We start from the raw sequence: 14,456 nt of genomic DNA on the forward strand, positions 1-14,456 counted from the left end.
ACACACACACACACGGAGTTGAAGCCAAGGATACACACCGCCAAGTCACAAGGTTGTTTGCATTTTAATCAAATTGCAGTTCTGCCTTGGTGCTAGACACGGCTCCCATTGGAAGACTCACTGCCTGTTCCCTGTTCTACAGAAGAAAAAGCTCCTGGCTAGTGACGTGGCTCAAGGGGTAGAGCACCCGGCTATCCAGCCTGGAGTTCAGCCCCACCACACCCTTCCAGGGCCTCCCAACCATGAAAGAAAAACCCTTCTGCCCCCCCCAGTTCTAGAAATCCACCCCCACGCCCCTCACACACAGCTGGGACCAGGGTCCCTGGGTCCACCTGGAGCCACACGCCGGGCCTAGTCGGGCACAGGGAAGGGCAGGGCACTGATGACCTGGCCGGCCTCGGTGACGATGGCGTCGTACACCCAGCGGCGGCTGCAGCGGCACTCGGGGCCGCACTTGGTGGAGTTGCAGCGGGGGCAGGGGTAGAAGCATCCCAGGCAACTCCTCTCCAGGCAGTCGCACAGGTCCTCCGCGTTGCACACCAGCCGCCCGCCCTTGTCGTACTTCCTCAGCACCCTGCCACGCCAAGGACGGCAGTGAGACCACCAGAAGGACCGGCTGGCCTCCCCTCCCCACGCCTGGGTGGGCCGCCACCCTCCAATAACAATAAAAACAGCTACGACACAGGAGAGACACAGGCCAGGCTGGCTGCTCTGGAGGCTGGCATCTGAGGACGACGCCCGCCCGCGGGGCTCACCTCCAGTGAACCACAGAAAAGCTGCACCTGGAGCTGTGGCACAAGGCGTTGATGCTGGCCTCGAGCTGAAGAGCTCAGGGACAGAGCCCAGGCCCTGAGTTCAAACCCCATGATCAAGAAAAGGAAAGGAGGGAGGGAGGGAGGGAGGGAGGGAAGTTTTGCTAAGTCTGAGGTGGCCCTTCTGTCCTTTGTGTCTGCGTGTCACCAGTGTGTTGGGGGGACACAGGCAAGGACCTTGTGAACGCTGAGTGATGGTAAATACTCCAGGCCAGAGACCCCCACCAGAGTCTAGACCTTTCTTCGGAGCCCCCGCTTTGTCTGTCCTCCTCTACAACGTGTCTTGGGGTACAAAAAGACACACACGAGTTACACCACTGCTTCAAAAGCAATCCATTTGGAAGTCGTCCTTCAGGACTGAGTGGTGTCACTTTTTCGTTGTCTTTCACTGCTTTAGCAGGAGCTTCTGACGAGCACCACTTGAAAATGCAGGGCTCGCTGAATGTTCAACTTCCTTGCCAGGTTAGTTCTCTTTCTAATGACACATCTTGATTACACTCACTGAAAAGCTAGTACTCAAAACCAGAGGGGACCTTTCTTTCTTTCGATTCAATTCCTAGTGTGGGAAGCTAGCCTGTTTCTATTTTCTTCTTCTTTTCCCAGTCTTGGGGCTTGAACTCAAGGCCTGGGCGCTGTCCCTGAGCTCTTCAGCTCAAGTCTAATGCTCTACCATTTTGAGCCACCGCACCGCTTCCAGTTTTCTGGTGGTTCATAGGAGATAAGAGTCTCACACGGGGACTTTTCTGCCAGTACTGGCTTTGAACCACCATCCTCAGATCTCAGCCCCCTGAGTAGCTAGGATGACAGGCGTGAGCCACCAGTGCCCAGGTGAGGCTATTTCTTAAAGTTGCTAACTTTCACATGGGGGGCTGTTTTATTTCAAAAGAGGTATATGGAGGTCTTAGGAAGAAGAAATCTACAATTACTTGGCTTGAAAACGCAAGAAACGGATGTCTGTTGGAAGGCAGCAACATCAGATATAATAAGTTGTGATCTTACTTGTACTTCACGGCAAAGTATTCGTTCATCTTTGACATGCGGGCTTTCTTCTTCAGCTGCCGAGTTTCGGGGTTGAAGTCTGCCACCTGGGGGCCTGGGTTTTGGAAGGCTAAGCACTTGAGCTGGCGCTCTATTTGTTGCTGTAGACAGGAAAAAGTGATCAGAAAGTTTTAATAATAAAAACCATGTGGGGCCGGGAGTGTGGCCTAGTGGTTAAAGTGCTTGCCTAGCATGCACAAAGACCCGGGTTTGATTCCTCGGTACCACATACATAGAAAAAAGCCAGAAGTGGTGCTGAGGCTCAAGTGGTAGAGCTCTAGCCTTGAGAAAGTCCAAGGACAGTGCTCAGGCCCTGAGCTCAAGCCCAGGACTGGCAAAAAAAAAAAAAGTGTTATTCATTCTATGTTATTTTAGCCTGGAGCTTTTATAAAGACATTGGTTTTGCACAGAGAAATAAAAAAAATAGTGATGAAAATTTTCTTAAATTACATCTGTCCTTTCTTTTTGTGCCAGTACTGAGGCTTGAGCTCAGGGACTCATTGCTGTCCCTGAGCTTTTTCCCTCGAAGCTCTACCACCTGAGCCTCAGCTCCACTTCCAGTTTATTGGTAGTTAATTGGAGACGAGAATTTCATGGGAATGTCCCTGCCCTGGCTGGCTTGAAACCAGAGTCCTCAGACCTCAGCCTCCTGGGTGGCTAAGAGGACGGGCGTGAGCCCAGACACTGGGCACATTTCTTCTTCTTGAAGCCCAAGTTTCTCTTTTTTGTAAAATGAATTCGATCAGTTGATGAATTCACAGTTTTCAAACCATGACATAGTATAAAGCGAAATAAACACCACACACATGTGCTTTCTTTTCAATATTCAACTCCAGGAGTAAGATTTTGTTCCACAGAGCACTGCGGTGAGTCTGGGAAGGTGGCCTAGTGGAAGAGTGCTCGCCTAGTCTGCCCGAAGCCCTGGGTTCCATTCCTTAGCACCACAGGAGCTCAGGAACAGCGCCCAGGCCCTGAGTTCAAGCCCCAGGGCTGGAAAAATAATAAAAAAAAAAAACACTGTGGTGAAGGCCAAAGAAATCTAAGAAGCGAAGAGGAAGCCAGGGGAGGCAGTGCTGGCTGAGGAGGGGAGACCCCCCCCCCAGGCCCCAAGCCCACCCATGGCTCACACATTCCCAGGTGAAAAAGCCCCAGGGCTGGGCAGTGACAGGATTCCCGTGCCCTACCAGTTGCTTCTGTCCAATCTGGCTGCTTTTCTCGGGGGAGCCCTGGTCTGTGCGTCCGTCCCCGGCAGAGCTGCGCTTACGAGATGTGTCACTCATGTCCAGTCACTGCGAGGGGAAAGGGGAAGGAGGGAAAGGCGGTCACACCACCCCTAGCTTCTTGTCGCTGAACCCATCCCCCGACCCCAGCCTCTCACGGACATCTCACTCTTGTTCACAGCCAGACTCCTGGAAACCGCACCTGTCTCCCCGGAGCTCACTTCGTCTCAGATGCTGCCTCTGCTAGGCGAGCACTCGACCACCAGGCCGCTCCCGGCCCAACAGGTGCCTTTTAGTCTAACTCGTTCCTCTGTAATTGTAAGGACTTTCTTTCATTCCGCCTTTTCTTTTTTCTCTTTCTTTCTCTTCCTTCGTTTTCTTTATCTTTTCCTTCCTCCCATCCTTTCTTTTTTCTCCTTCCTTCCTTTTCCTTCTTCCTTCTTTTCCTCCTTCCTTCCTTCCCTTCTTCCTTCCCTTCTTTCTTTCTTTCTTTCTTTCTTTCTTTCTTTCTTTCTTTCTTTCTTTCTTTCTTTCTTTCTTCCTTTCTTCTTGCCAGTCCTGGGGCTTGAACTCAAGGCTTTGTCCCTGGCCCTTTCTTTTGCTCAAGGCTAGCACTCTGCCACTTGAGCCACAGCACCAACTCTGGCTTTTTCTGTGTGTGTGGTACAGAGGAATGGAACCCAGGGCTTCGTGCGTGCTAGGCGAGCCCTCTACCCCTAGGCCACGCTCCCAGCCACAGGGATTTCTTTCGTCTGATGAAGAATATCCTTTTGAGACACAGAATCAATGTCACTGCCAGCCAACATGGTTCACGCTATAAAGAGCGAGAGGAAGATTGACAGGCTCGACCATGAGGCATTGGAGTCACAGACCCCTTCTACACACCCTCCAGAAGTTCCTTCCTTGAACTCTCACCAGGCTCTGAACTAGAGATCACTTCTTTTTTCTGTTTTACAGATGAGGAAACTGAGACACAGAGGTAAGCGGTTAGGTCCTGCTATTACTGGAAGGTTGTGTGGGATTCACAGCTCAGGTTGGTGTAGCCGGGGACACTGTGCTTTTTGAGGGTGACACTGCTTCCATGCTTAGCTTCGTGGTGATGGAAAGAGTACCTGCCACACAGAGACTTTTCCAGAAGGGAGGCTTGGAAGGGAACTGCCATAGTAAAGGACAATCAACGGGTGGCTCAAAGTCAGACACGGAGGTCCGCAGTTCCAGAAGCTGGGACGGCTGAGAATCAAGATGCCAGCTGACTTGACTGTGACCAGGGCTCTGATGGGGCCACTGGCACCATCTTGCTACAACCTCTGGGCTCTTTTCCTGGCACATGCATGTGGCCCCGCACAGAGAGAACCACAATCCCCAGCAAGTTCCATGGCTCCAGAGGACTCCAGGCCAGGTCAGCTGTCTGTCTTTACCCTGGGGTCACCACTGGTCACTGCTTTAGGGTGCCGTGGCATGTGCCATTGATGGTGTGATTTTTTTTTTCCTCTCTATTTCTAAGGTCAGTAGAAAATTGTGAAAGCAAGAAATGTATTCTGGCCCAAATATTGGCAGAGAGAGGGGGGGGGTGCCTGGGCACAGTACCCAAGCTAGTACTCTACCACTGAGCCATCACTTCTGGCTTTTGGGGGTTCACTGGAGATAAGAGTCTCACAGACTTTCTTACCCAGGCTGGGTTTGAATAACAATCCCCGGATCTCAGCCTCCTGTGTGGCTTCAATTACAGGTGAGAGAGTCCCCTGTGCCAGCAATTAGTTGAGTCTTTCAGAAACACACGCATGCACGGAGGTGACACAAAACAAAATAGTGTAAAGGTGGAGGGCGGCCTGAGAGGAGCTGGTCACCTGCAGAACACGACAGGACCACACAATCGCGTTCTTTACCTGTGAAGGGAGTGTGTGTGCCCCTCTGGGTCAGTTCCCTCTCGTCGTCTGCCCACTGGTGAGGAGGTCAGATTCTTCCTAGCGACTTTAAAGATCATACAGGACAGAGTCCCGAGGCGGGCGTGGAAGAGGGAAGGCTTGTTGGGGAGACCCCAGGACTGGGCCCTCACAGCCTCATCTGGAGAAATCCACCGCACAAGTGACAGCCCAAGTAGAAAGCACGGATGCTTTCCCTGGGACCCCCTCCCCGGCCCCTGCAAGCCTGTTCCTTAGTTTTCATTCTGATCTCAGAATCAGAACCCCCCAAGTGTCAACCCAGTCCCTGCTCTGCCGCTGGCCTCCCCAAACTCTTCCCCACCAGCTCCGAGGGCGGCGGCTTTACCAAGCCCCATGTGTACAGTTCAGCCATTCCAATAGCTCCCACACGGTCCTGGCTCCCTGCTCTCCAGGAGGCCTGCCTGGTGGAAGCAGCCAGGCAGGGGAGGGGACAAGGACAGGGAAAGTACTAGAAGGAGGAAAGGGAAGGGCACGTACCTGTGTGTGGAGGAAAACCAGAAGGAAAGTGCAGGAGGGAGGAGAGAGGGACGCGGAGCTGCTTGCTTTTTCTTTGTTTTGTTCAGAAACCATAGATTCCTCGAGGGAAAACCTGCAAGGTCTCAGAGGTGTTTTACCTGGTAAAGCTTCTGTAACGGAGCCTGGAGGTGGAGTGGATGGAAGGGGGGGAGGAGGGGGAGGAGGAGGAGGAGGGAGGGGGGACAGAGTGGGCCCAGGGTGGGTGCTGTCCGTGTCCACTCACAAGTCCACCCAGGCAATGTGGAGTCCTGTGAAATGGGTCCCTCTGAGAGGCGTGAGTGGTTACCTCAGGGTGAAGCTTGGAGTCTAGCTCAGGACCTAACATTAACACAAAATTGTCCCCTGGGCTAGTTTGGACACTTCAGTGCTATCATTACACTACACACCGATTTGTGGCTACAAATCATGAAAGGAAAAAAAAAAATCTGTGTTGTTCCAGGAAAACTAAACCCTGCTCCCAAGCCGTGCCTAAGAAAGCCATGGAAGAAATCTTCCAGTCCAGAGGCACTGTCCTCCATGGAGCTCTTTCCTGAGGGCTTTCCGTGATTTCACCTTCTCTGGTGGGAGAACAGCCTTGTTCGTTTGTAAACGAAAGGGCAGAAGCCACCTTTTTGTTCCTAATTGTTTTGCTGCAACAAACAAGGGAAGAAGAAAATAGTGGATCCAAGGAGTTCACAGCCCATCTGGCTGTAAAACCTTAAAGTAGCTTTAAATAAAGCAGACATACACACATATATAAACTTATCTTTTTTTTTACAGCTCCTGCTGTATTTTTCACTACATTTTGCTTAACCACTGGGGTGTGGCTCAGCTGGCAGAGTGCCCATCCAGTGAGCACAAAGCTCCGAGTTTAAACACTAGTAAGTATTACCACCAAAAAAATAAAAGGATGACTCCATCTTCCCAGTTATGGGTTGACAAACTCAAAAATATAATAAATATAAATAATATATAAAATATAAATGCATAAATATAATATACACAAATCATATACAAAATAGAAATAAAACTCAAAGGGCTGGAGATCTTTTTTTTTAATCTTATCCTTTGGCCAGGGTTTGGTGTCAAGGTGATCAGAACGGGATTCTGCTGGCCTAATCACAGAACAACTGCAAGAGACTCAGCATCATGAGCAAACGAGGTAAAGGTCAGGAAACTGGGCAAGGAAAATATCCCAGTGGAATACTAAACAGTATCCATCAAGCCTGGCGTGGGGCTCACGCCTGAAATCCTAGCTACTCAGGAGGCTGAGATCTGAGGATCAAGGTTCAAAGCCAGCCTGGGCACTAAAGATCTTAAGACTCTTCAATTAACCACCAGAAAACCGGAAGTGGGGCTCTGGCTCAAGGGTAGGGTGGTAGCCTTGAGCTGAAGAACTCAGGGACAGGGACAGGCCCAGAGTTCAATCCCTGCAACTGATCAAAACTTAAAAAGCATCACGGTGCTAAGAGAACAGTAGTACCCCACAGCAACAGAAGTCCTTACTGCCTCTTATTTCTTCAGCAGAAATGTCATACAAAGCAATTTTCCTGTACACTGGACAATTCTCTTGAGCATACGCCTCTACTGCAGTTTTTGTTTGTTGGGGTGGGGCCTGGGGCCCGGACTTGGGGCCTGAGCGCTGCTCCTGAGCTTTGGTCCTCCCCAAGTCCCCTCCCGTGTCCCCTTCCATGTCCCCGTGTCCTCCCCTTGGCCCCTCCGAGTCCTCCTGTGTCCCCTCTCCTTGTCCACCCTGTGATCCTTCCTGTGTCCCCTCCCCTGTGTCGGATGGCTGGGAGGAGGAGGACTGGGAGGAAGAGGAGGAGGACTGGGAGGAGGAGGCTGGGAGGAGAAGGAGGACTGGGAGGAGGATGGCTGGAAAGAGGAGGACTGGGAGGAGGAGGAGGCTGGGAGGAGGACTGGGAAGAGGAGGAGGAGGCTGGGAGGAGGACTTAGGCCCTCAGGAAGTAATCAAGTCCAGTTCCACAAAATCAGAGAAAAACCAAAAACTAGAAAAAACCCAGAGCAGGGGCCCAGGGAGCGGCCAGCCCTCACCAGCCCCCCCCACCCAGTCCAGCCACCAGCCGCCACCACCTGGCAGGACCTCGGAGGGGTTTTTGTTTTGTTTCCAGAGAATTAATGTGAACACTGGGGAGGAAAAAAAATGTCCAGAAAGAACCCATTTCATAATTGTGGAAATTAGCCCGGATCGGGCAGCGATCCAAGGAATGGTTGTTCAAGAAAACAGTTTTCAGTTTCTGTGTTTGTGTTTTTTTTGGGGGGGGGGACAGTGAGCTTTGTGGCTATTTAACTGAACTGTCACCTGACCTGTCTGTCACCTGTCTCTCTGCAGGCCCAGAGGCAAGCGTGTAACACGGCAGCTTCCAGAGGGCGCCCACTCGAGGGGAGGCGGACTGAGGGAGACAGAAGGCCCGAGGGTTCACTCCCAGCACAGCTGATCCTGGAGGCTGACACTCTTAGCTTCTTCGTGGTAGAGTTCTGAAAGACACATCAACACACACACACACACACACACACACACACACACACACACACACACACACAGCCCTTTCTTAAAGACCCAGAGGCGTAGAAAAAAAAGACAACCATCAACAACAATGACAACCAACCTTGGTTGTCATATATGCATATATATATATATATATATTTACTTCTATCCATTTTGACTTCCTTAACATATATATGTCCACAGATACTGATGAAAACCCCACATTTCACATCAGATTCAACAGTGAAAAACTGAAAACTTTCCCTGCAAGAAGAAGAGCCAGTCTGCCAGCTTTCATTGCTATTTGACATCATGGCGGAGAGTCTGGGCGAGACTGAATTCAGGTTTTCATTTCTATTTCCTGATTTGCGGTTAGGTTAAGCACATTTTCACTCCCTGCCCTCGGCCTCCAGTCAATCTTTCACTCACGCAGTGGCCTTTGAAGGCACTATGGGAAAGGTTGTGTCTCAAGATGGTTACGTGTCTGTCTGGATGTATTTCTTGCCCATTCTCACATTTCCTTCCATCCTCACAAATCACATTTGTGGCTGGGATCTGTTTAAGCCTATGCGTTTTGCCCTTGAGGGTTTTATTTGTATTAAAACATCTTGAGTTCTTCTGAGGTTTGTCATTTGAGCTCTTTTCCAGTTAGAGAAAGTTAGGCTTATGTTTTTAATGACTGTTTGTGGGGCTTGAACTCAGGGCCTGGGCGTTGTCCCTGAGCTCCCCAGCTCAAGGCTAGCGCTCTACCCTTTGAGCCACAGCACCACTTCTGGTTTTCTGGTGGTTAACTGGAGATCAGGGTCTCATGGACTTTCCCATCCAGGCTGGCTTTGAACTGCAGTCCTCGGATCTCAGCCTCCTGAGTAGCTAGGATGACAGGCGCGAGCCGCCGGCCCCTGGCTCACCCTCTGTTGCTGTCTCTGTCTCTCCACACAGGACCTGGCCAGGGCTCCTTTCTCTACAGCCATGATGCAGGGAAGCCATTGGGCTCCAGGGAGAGTGGCTCTGCCTCTGACTGCAGGAGGCAGCAGAAGTGGAGGGCTTTGTGCTGGCTTCCATGTACAGCCTGTGTGGATTCCACCCATGGACGCCACGGGCTCTAGAACTCCTCTAGCACCATCAGTGCTTGGTGCTTAGTCCTCATTTTCACCCCTCTCCACGCTGAGTGACAGGCCAGCAATTTTCACTGGGAGCTCAGCGTGCAGTTTTATACAAGACACACGGGGCCCAGCAGCCACGAGTCCAGCTTCCTCACAGCCCCGTGAGGTCCAGCCGGGGCCTCTGCGGTGGGCAATGGAGTTAAAATGATTCCCCTGCAATGCCCCGTGGTGTGTCACCTGATTTGTGTCAGCCTGCAAATGTGCTTACAGTGAAAATCAACTCTGTAAATCAATACGGAAGAGTTTGGCGGTGCATGCACAGGTATGATCAAAACAGTTTTTAAAAAAAAGAATCTAAGGCCACGAGTGTTTTCTCCCCTGTGGTATTCTGCACACAATCTGGCATGGGAATCACATGTATGAAAAGCACTTATTAAAAAAATTGAAAGAAAAATGCAAGAAAGCAAGCTTCTCTAGGTAGTCGTTTAGAAAACATCAACTCGTTTCTTCTTGTAACTCTACACTTAGTGACATAAACTCAAAGGAATCGCTTTGACTTTTAATAAAAACACTTTGGTCACCTGTTTATTTAGAAGGGTGATTAAGGATTACAGAATGCCATGCTTTTGTTTATAATTAATTAAATTTAAAAACAAGGTGATTTGGTAACCCCAGGAGAAAGGAAAAGCTGTGCATGCGTTTTAAGAGTTTCATTTCCATCCAGCCACAAGATTGTTTGGATTCTGCTCTGAGTTATGATATTAATGGAATGTGCAAGAGGATCATGAGTTCAAGTCCACCTTTGAGATATGTCGAGAAACTCTGGTTGACCCATAACAACATAATAGCAACGATGGAAACAAATTAAAAACAAGATCCCACAAGGATGAATAAGGACAAGAGTGTGTAAGAAACTTCACAGGGAATGAGGGTAAATATGATGTGGATATATAAAGGTAGAATAATGAGACTTATTCAATGGATGGAGATTAATAAGAGTATGTATGCATTTCATTTATTAAAATGAAGCCCTGGCCTGGTGGTAGATTATCCATTCTGCTGAACTGCTGTGACTCTGAAAGCCCTCCTGGAGCCATTGAAGAAAATTACAAAACGAATACAAACAAATGGGAAAAAAAACAAGGCAACCAATAACCATAATTTAATGTAAAGAACAGAAACATGGTTATTCTGTTCACTTAGCAGTGAATGGTGTGCAATTAAACATGGTGGCATAAAAGGGAACTGTAAGGGAAACACTTGACAAATAAAAAATAGCATAAATACACATACAGTTGAGAAAATAAAATTACAACCAGAAGAAATAGAAGAAGAAGAAAAAAAACCACACAGACTGGGTATTGTGGGGAATGTCTGTTTTCTATTATAAGCTTTTTAGTTTGATTTCTCTCTCTCTCTCTCTCTCTCTCTCTCTCTCTCTCTCTCTCTCTCTCTCTCTCTTCTTTTATTGCCAGTCCTGGGGCTTGAACTCAAGGCCTGAGCACTGACCTTGGACTTTCTCAAGGCTAGAGCTCTACCACTTGAGCCTCAGCACCACTTCCGGCTTTTTTCTATGTATGTGGTACCAAGGAATTGAACCTGGGTCTTCAGGCATGCTAGGCAAGGACTCTACCGCTAGGCCAGACTCCCAGCCCCTTGTTTGATTTTTTTTTTAAACTGTGTGTACACATGTTGATAAAAATATAGACCATTTTCAACATTAAAAAACAACAACGCATTCAAGGGAAGAAAGCTCATTAGGAAAATGCATCTAACAAAATGCCAGGGTGGAGAAGCCACTGGTTCAAAGTCGTGGTAAGACCTCTTTTTATAAAAACAGCACTGTGAGTTTCATATACACCCTAAGTGCTTTCTCTCTTTCCCTGCCATTATTCCAAAAGCACATTTTTCTGATCTCCTGTTCTAAACTCAAGAAAAGGACATGCCCAGCGTGGAGCCAGTGTCTCACACTAGAATCCCTGCCACTCCAGGAGGCTGAGATCTGAGGACCGAGGTCTGAATCAGTGTGGCTCCTATCACCACTAAACCGGCAGAAGGCCAGAGAACACCACAGCCGGGACGCGAGCCAAGTCGACTTTCCAGGCCCATCATTTCCAGATCCTTCTGATTTACAGCATGGTTCTTGTTCTCTCACGTTTTCCTGCACCTCTCAAGAGTACTCACCAATCGGACTCTTCCCTCTCCTCCTGTGTAACCTGCCTTCCCATCAGGCATGCTCAGGTCTGTACTTGCAGAAAATAAAGGGTCTCACGTCCTCCTGTGCCCAACTATTTGTCTGTTTTCTTGTCATTGCCATTCAAGCCGCCCTGTGGTGTGACACCCTCGAGTCAACGTCTTGCTGTGCCCCACGCCTCTGAGGGACTGGTCCTGTCAGATCGGGGACTCGGCCCTCCTCGGCTCCTTCTCTGGCTCTTCTCTGCAGACACGCCTTTCTTGGCCTCATTTTCTAGACACTCATTAGAGGAGTTGCTCTGAGCAACATTGAATCAATTGCCAAGTTTTATCAGCTTTACCGCCAAAATCTCTAATATTCTCTCTCCCCAGTGCTCCTAAATGGACCCCACACCCAGTCAGGCCAAGATCCAAGATCATTCCTGGCCTACAGCAGCACAATAACTCACGATAACTCATTCAAGACCTCTCTCATCCACCGGACTGCTCACACCTGAATCACTGCACCGGAATTCCTTGTCCCTGGGTTGGCATCATTCACGTCTAATAAACTTTCCGGGTCAGCTGCTGTATCAGCTCCAGGAAATACACCTTTTGTTTATGCCCCAAATCCCAAAGCAGGAAAACCGTCTTCCCGTTGGTGGGTGTCAATGGTTGTGTCAGTTCTCTTTCTCACTGCAACACACACGAGATAATAAGCTTAGAGCCCACAAGTGCTGTCGCTGTTGCTTTGGGCCTGAGGCCGGACGTGGTAGCAGCGGGTAGCTGATGCATGTAGACTCCAGGCCGGTGTCCACAGATGAGTGGTCAAGGTAGTGTGTCTTCTGCACAGTGCATCTTCCTCCTGCCCAAGGTTGGAGACCCCTGAAAGCAGGGCTGGTTTTCTGCCTTTCTCCCAATACTTCAATCAATGCTGTGCCATCTCTGAACTGTGTGAAGAAAATCCATGCAGAAGGAAGTATAATCCACACGTTTCTTGGTCTCTCCCCTGGATCGTCAACAGTGTGCTATTTTGTGGATGGATGTCTGAATGTTTCTGGAAACTTCTTTTTCTGCGGGCAGGAAGCTGCGTTTGGACAGCAGTCATCACCCAAAGACTTAAGTTCATAAGCCAGCTAGTCAAATCCATAAGGTTTAAATTGCAAGCTTGCCCAGCCCTTATCCTGAAAGGGCCTTAAAGAGCAATAACAGCAAGAATCTGCCAAGTGTCAGTGCCTGAACACCTGTGCGTGAGGATGAAAGTGGAAGGACAGTTGTCCAGAAGCCGGGCCAGCCGAGGGGCCCTTGACAAATCCCGGAGACGTGGTGTCTGGGGAGATGGGAGCTCCTGTGCGGTCAGGAAGGAAGGTCAGCGGGAGGAAGACGACAGGTGGCAGGAGAGAATTCAGGGCTGAAAACCAAGCTAGGACCAACAGCCATATCGCGTGGCCCAGGGGGCTCATACGTTCATGTAGAGTTCTCGACCTCTGCCAGGCCAGGGCAGAGCCCTAGACGGATTCAGGAAAGAGAACACAAAGCTGACCCTCCCCTCTCTTGGGGAAAAATACTTAGTGCAAGGCCTCTTGAGATGATTACTTCGATCAGTTATAAATGCCACAACATGGGAATGAAAATTTTATTAGCTTGAAAAGAAACAAGAATACATTGCTGGCACCTGGCATGGTCTCCACACCCCAGCCCCTGGTGTTTCATTCCGGGGAGCCAGTCTTCCTGTTTGTTTCCCTCACTCATTTGTTAGGGGGTCCTCTCAGAGGTTACAAACTGGGCTCTGCTGTTTTGTGAAGAGCAATGGTGTACCCTCTTCCCGGTGAGGGCTGTGTCGAGAGATTGCCAATCACACAACTGAGGCACTCTGTGTGCACTGGGTCATCGTAATATACACAACGCACGTTATCACTGCACTGAGATGTTCTGATGGATTGCTGTCATTTTGCAAACACCTTTGTTGAGCCCTGCATGTCTGTATAAAATCCAACAGGAGGCTGGTTCTTATAACTAGTAAATTTATTCTTGATGGCTGGTGTCTCCTTCCAAGTTCCTTGTTTAAGTAACACAATAAGTTTAACATGTTGATAGAAATCCCACATTAAAAGTCATTCCAGCAGTTCAAAAAACTCATCACAAATCGCACTGTCTTAACAATGCATTAAAAGGAGGAGAGAATTACTGCTATTTCTTTATGCATAGTATATATAGAGAGAGATAAATGGGTAGGAGAGTTGGAGGTATGGATAGACGGCAATAAGAAGAAATTCATACTATACACATGTATTTTATTCTAATTTTTAAATATTTTAAAATTGGGGGTAGTGGGTGTAGCTCAGGAGAGGGGCATGAGCCAGTACATGAAAGTCCTTGTTCAATATCCAGTACCACAACAAAACAAAGTTTCCCTTAAAATGTTTTAAAACTTTTATAATTCATTTTAAATGTACAGAAAAGTTGCAAAAATACTTATAAACACTCAGTTCCCCTACTGCTACTGTCTCATCAGTAGCGCCTCTGCTCAGAGGCGCTGTGTAGCTTGTTCTTCAGGGCTGGGAAGTGACTTCACCTGCTTCTATGAAAACATAGCTTGGAATTGTTTTGCACAAAGTTGCCTCCTTCCTTTTCTTCTGGTCGTCCTGAGGATTGAACTTAAAGAGACCAGGGCTCTCCCATTTGAGCCATTCGACATCCAACATCCAAAACTGCACAGTTGCTAAGCTCTGCTGTCTCAAGGCCTACTCCAGGTCTAACTCCACGGCCACCCGATTTAATGTACACGTGAGGGCCGACTGAACTAAGTTCAAAGGCTCTCGGAAAAGGCAAGGTCTTTCCACATTCAACAGCTGTTCAGTTCTTTCCCCTCTAACACGCAGTGTAACTGGCATCCCTGATTCTGGACGTCCCACAGGAGGGGTTCCATGGGGGGTGGGGAAGGCCAGGCCTCACATGTAGGGCCAGGCCCTGGGGATGGGGTGGGTAATGGAAGGCACTGAGATGGAGAGGTGGGGTTAGGCCAAGGGACAGCGTGTGAAAATCATGTGTACATGCGTGAAACCAAGTTTGACATATTTGTACCAATTCCGATCAACAGTGCTGAGGGGGCCATGGCGCCCCCTCTACTCTCAAAGGAACATGAAAGCACCCGTAAAAATAAA

General features: G+C 49.0%; 1 protein-coding gene across 2 annotated transcripts; it reads right to left on the reverse strand.

Moving 5' to 3' along the window:
• Nucleotides 1–273: 273 nt before the first annotated feature.
• On the reverse strand, nucleotides 274–4,962 carry Arl14epl (ARF like GTPase 14 effector protein like). 2 transcript variants are annotated; one of them, XM_090325465.1, is made up of 4 exons: nucleotides 4,740–4,962; nucleotides 3,035–3,139; nucleotides 1,812–1,951; nucleotides 274–574 (listed from the first exon to the last, which is right to left on the reverse strand). In XM_090325465.1, the coding sequence occupies exons 2-4, from the start codon at nucleotides 3,128–3,130 to the stop codon at nucleotides 352–354; spliced, it is 459 nt and encodes a 152-aa protein (XP_090181591.1). In that variant the 5' UTR covers nucleotides 3,131–3,139; nucleotides 4,740–4,962; the 3' UTR covers nucleotides 274–351. The 2 variants fall into 2 exon arrangements, with proteins under 2 accessions (XP_090181591.1, XP_090181592.1); XM_090325466.1 differs by lacking the exon at nucleotides 4,740–4,962 and adding an exon at nucleotides 3,292–3,442.
• Nucleotides 4,963–14,456: the final 9,494 nt, after the last annotated feature.

Source organism: Megascapheus bottae, chromosome 38, assembly GCF_031878675.1.
Source record: "Megascapheus bottae isolate mThoBot1 chromosome 38, mThoBot2.hap1, whole genome shotgun sequence".
Lineage (NCBI taxonomy): Eukaryota > Metazoa > Chordata > Mammalia > Rodentia > Geomyidae > Megascapheus > Megascapheus bottae.

What these genes read in the sequence shown, in the direction of transcription:
- Arl14epl (XM_090325465.1), bottom strand. Translation starts at nt 3,130, where the DNA reads ATGAGTGACACATCTCGTAAGCGCAGCTCTGCCGGGGACGGACGCACA. An exon ending in AGATTGGACAGAAGCAACTG is followed by an intron (nt 1,952 to 3,034) that starts GTAGGGCACGGG and finishes TCCTGTCTACAG; the next exon opens with CAACAAATAGAGCGCCAGCT. An exon ending in TACTTTGCCGTGAAGTACAA is followed by an intron (nt 575 to 1,811) that starts GTAAGATCACAA and finishes TTGGCGTGGCAG; the next exon opens with GGTGCTGAGGAAGTACGACA.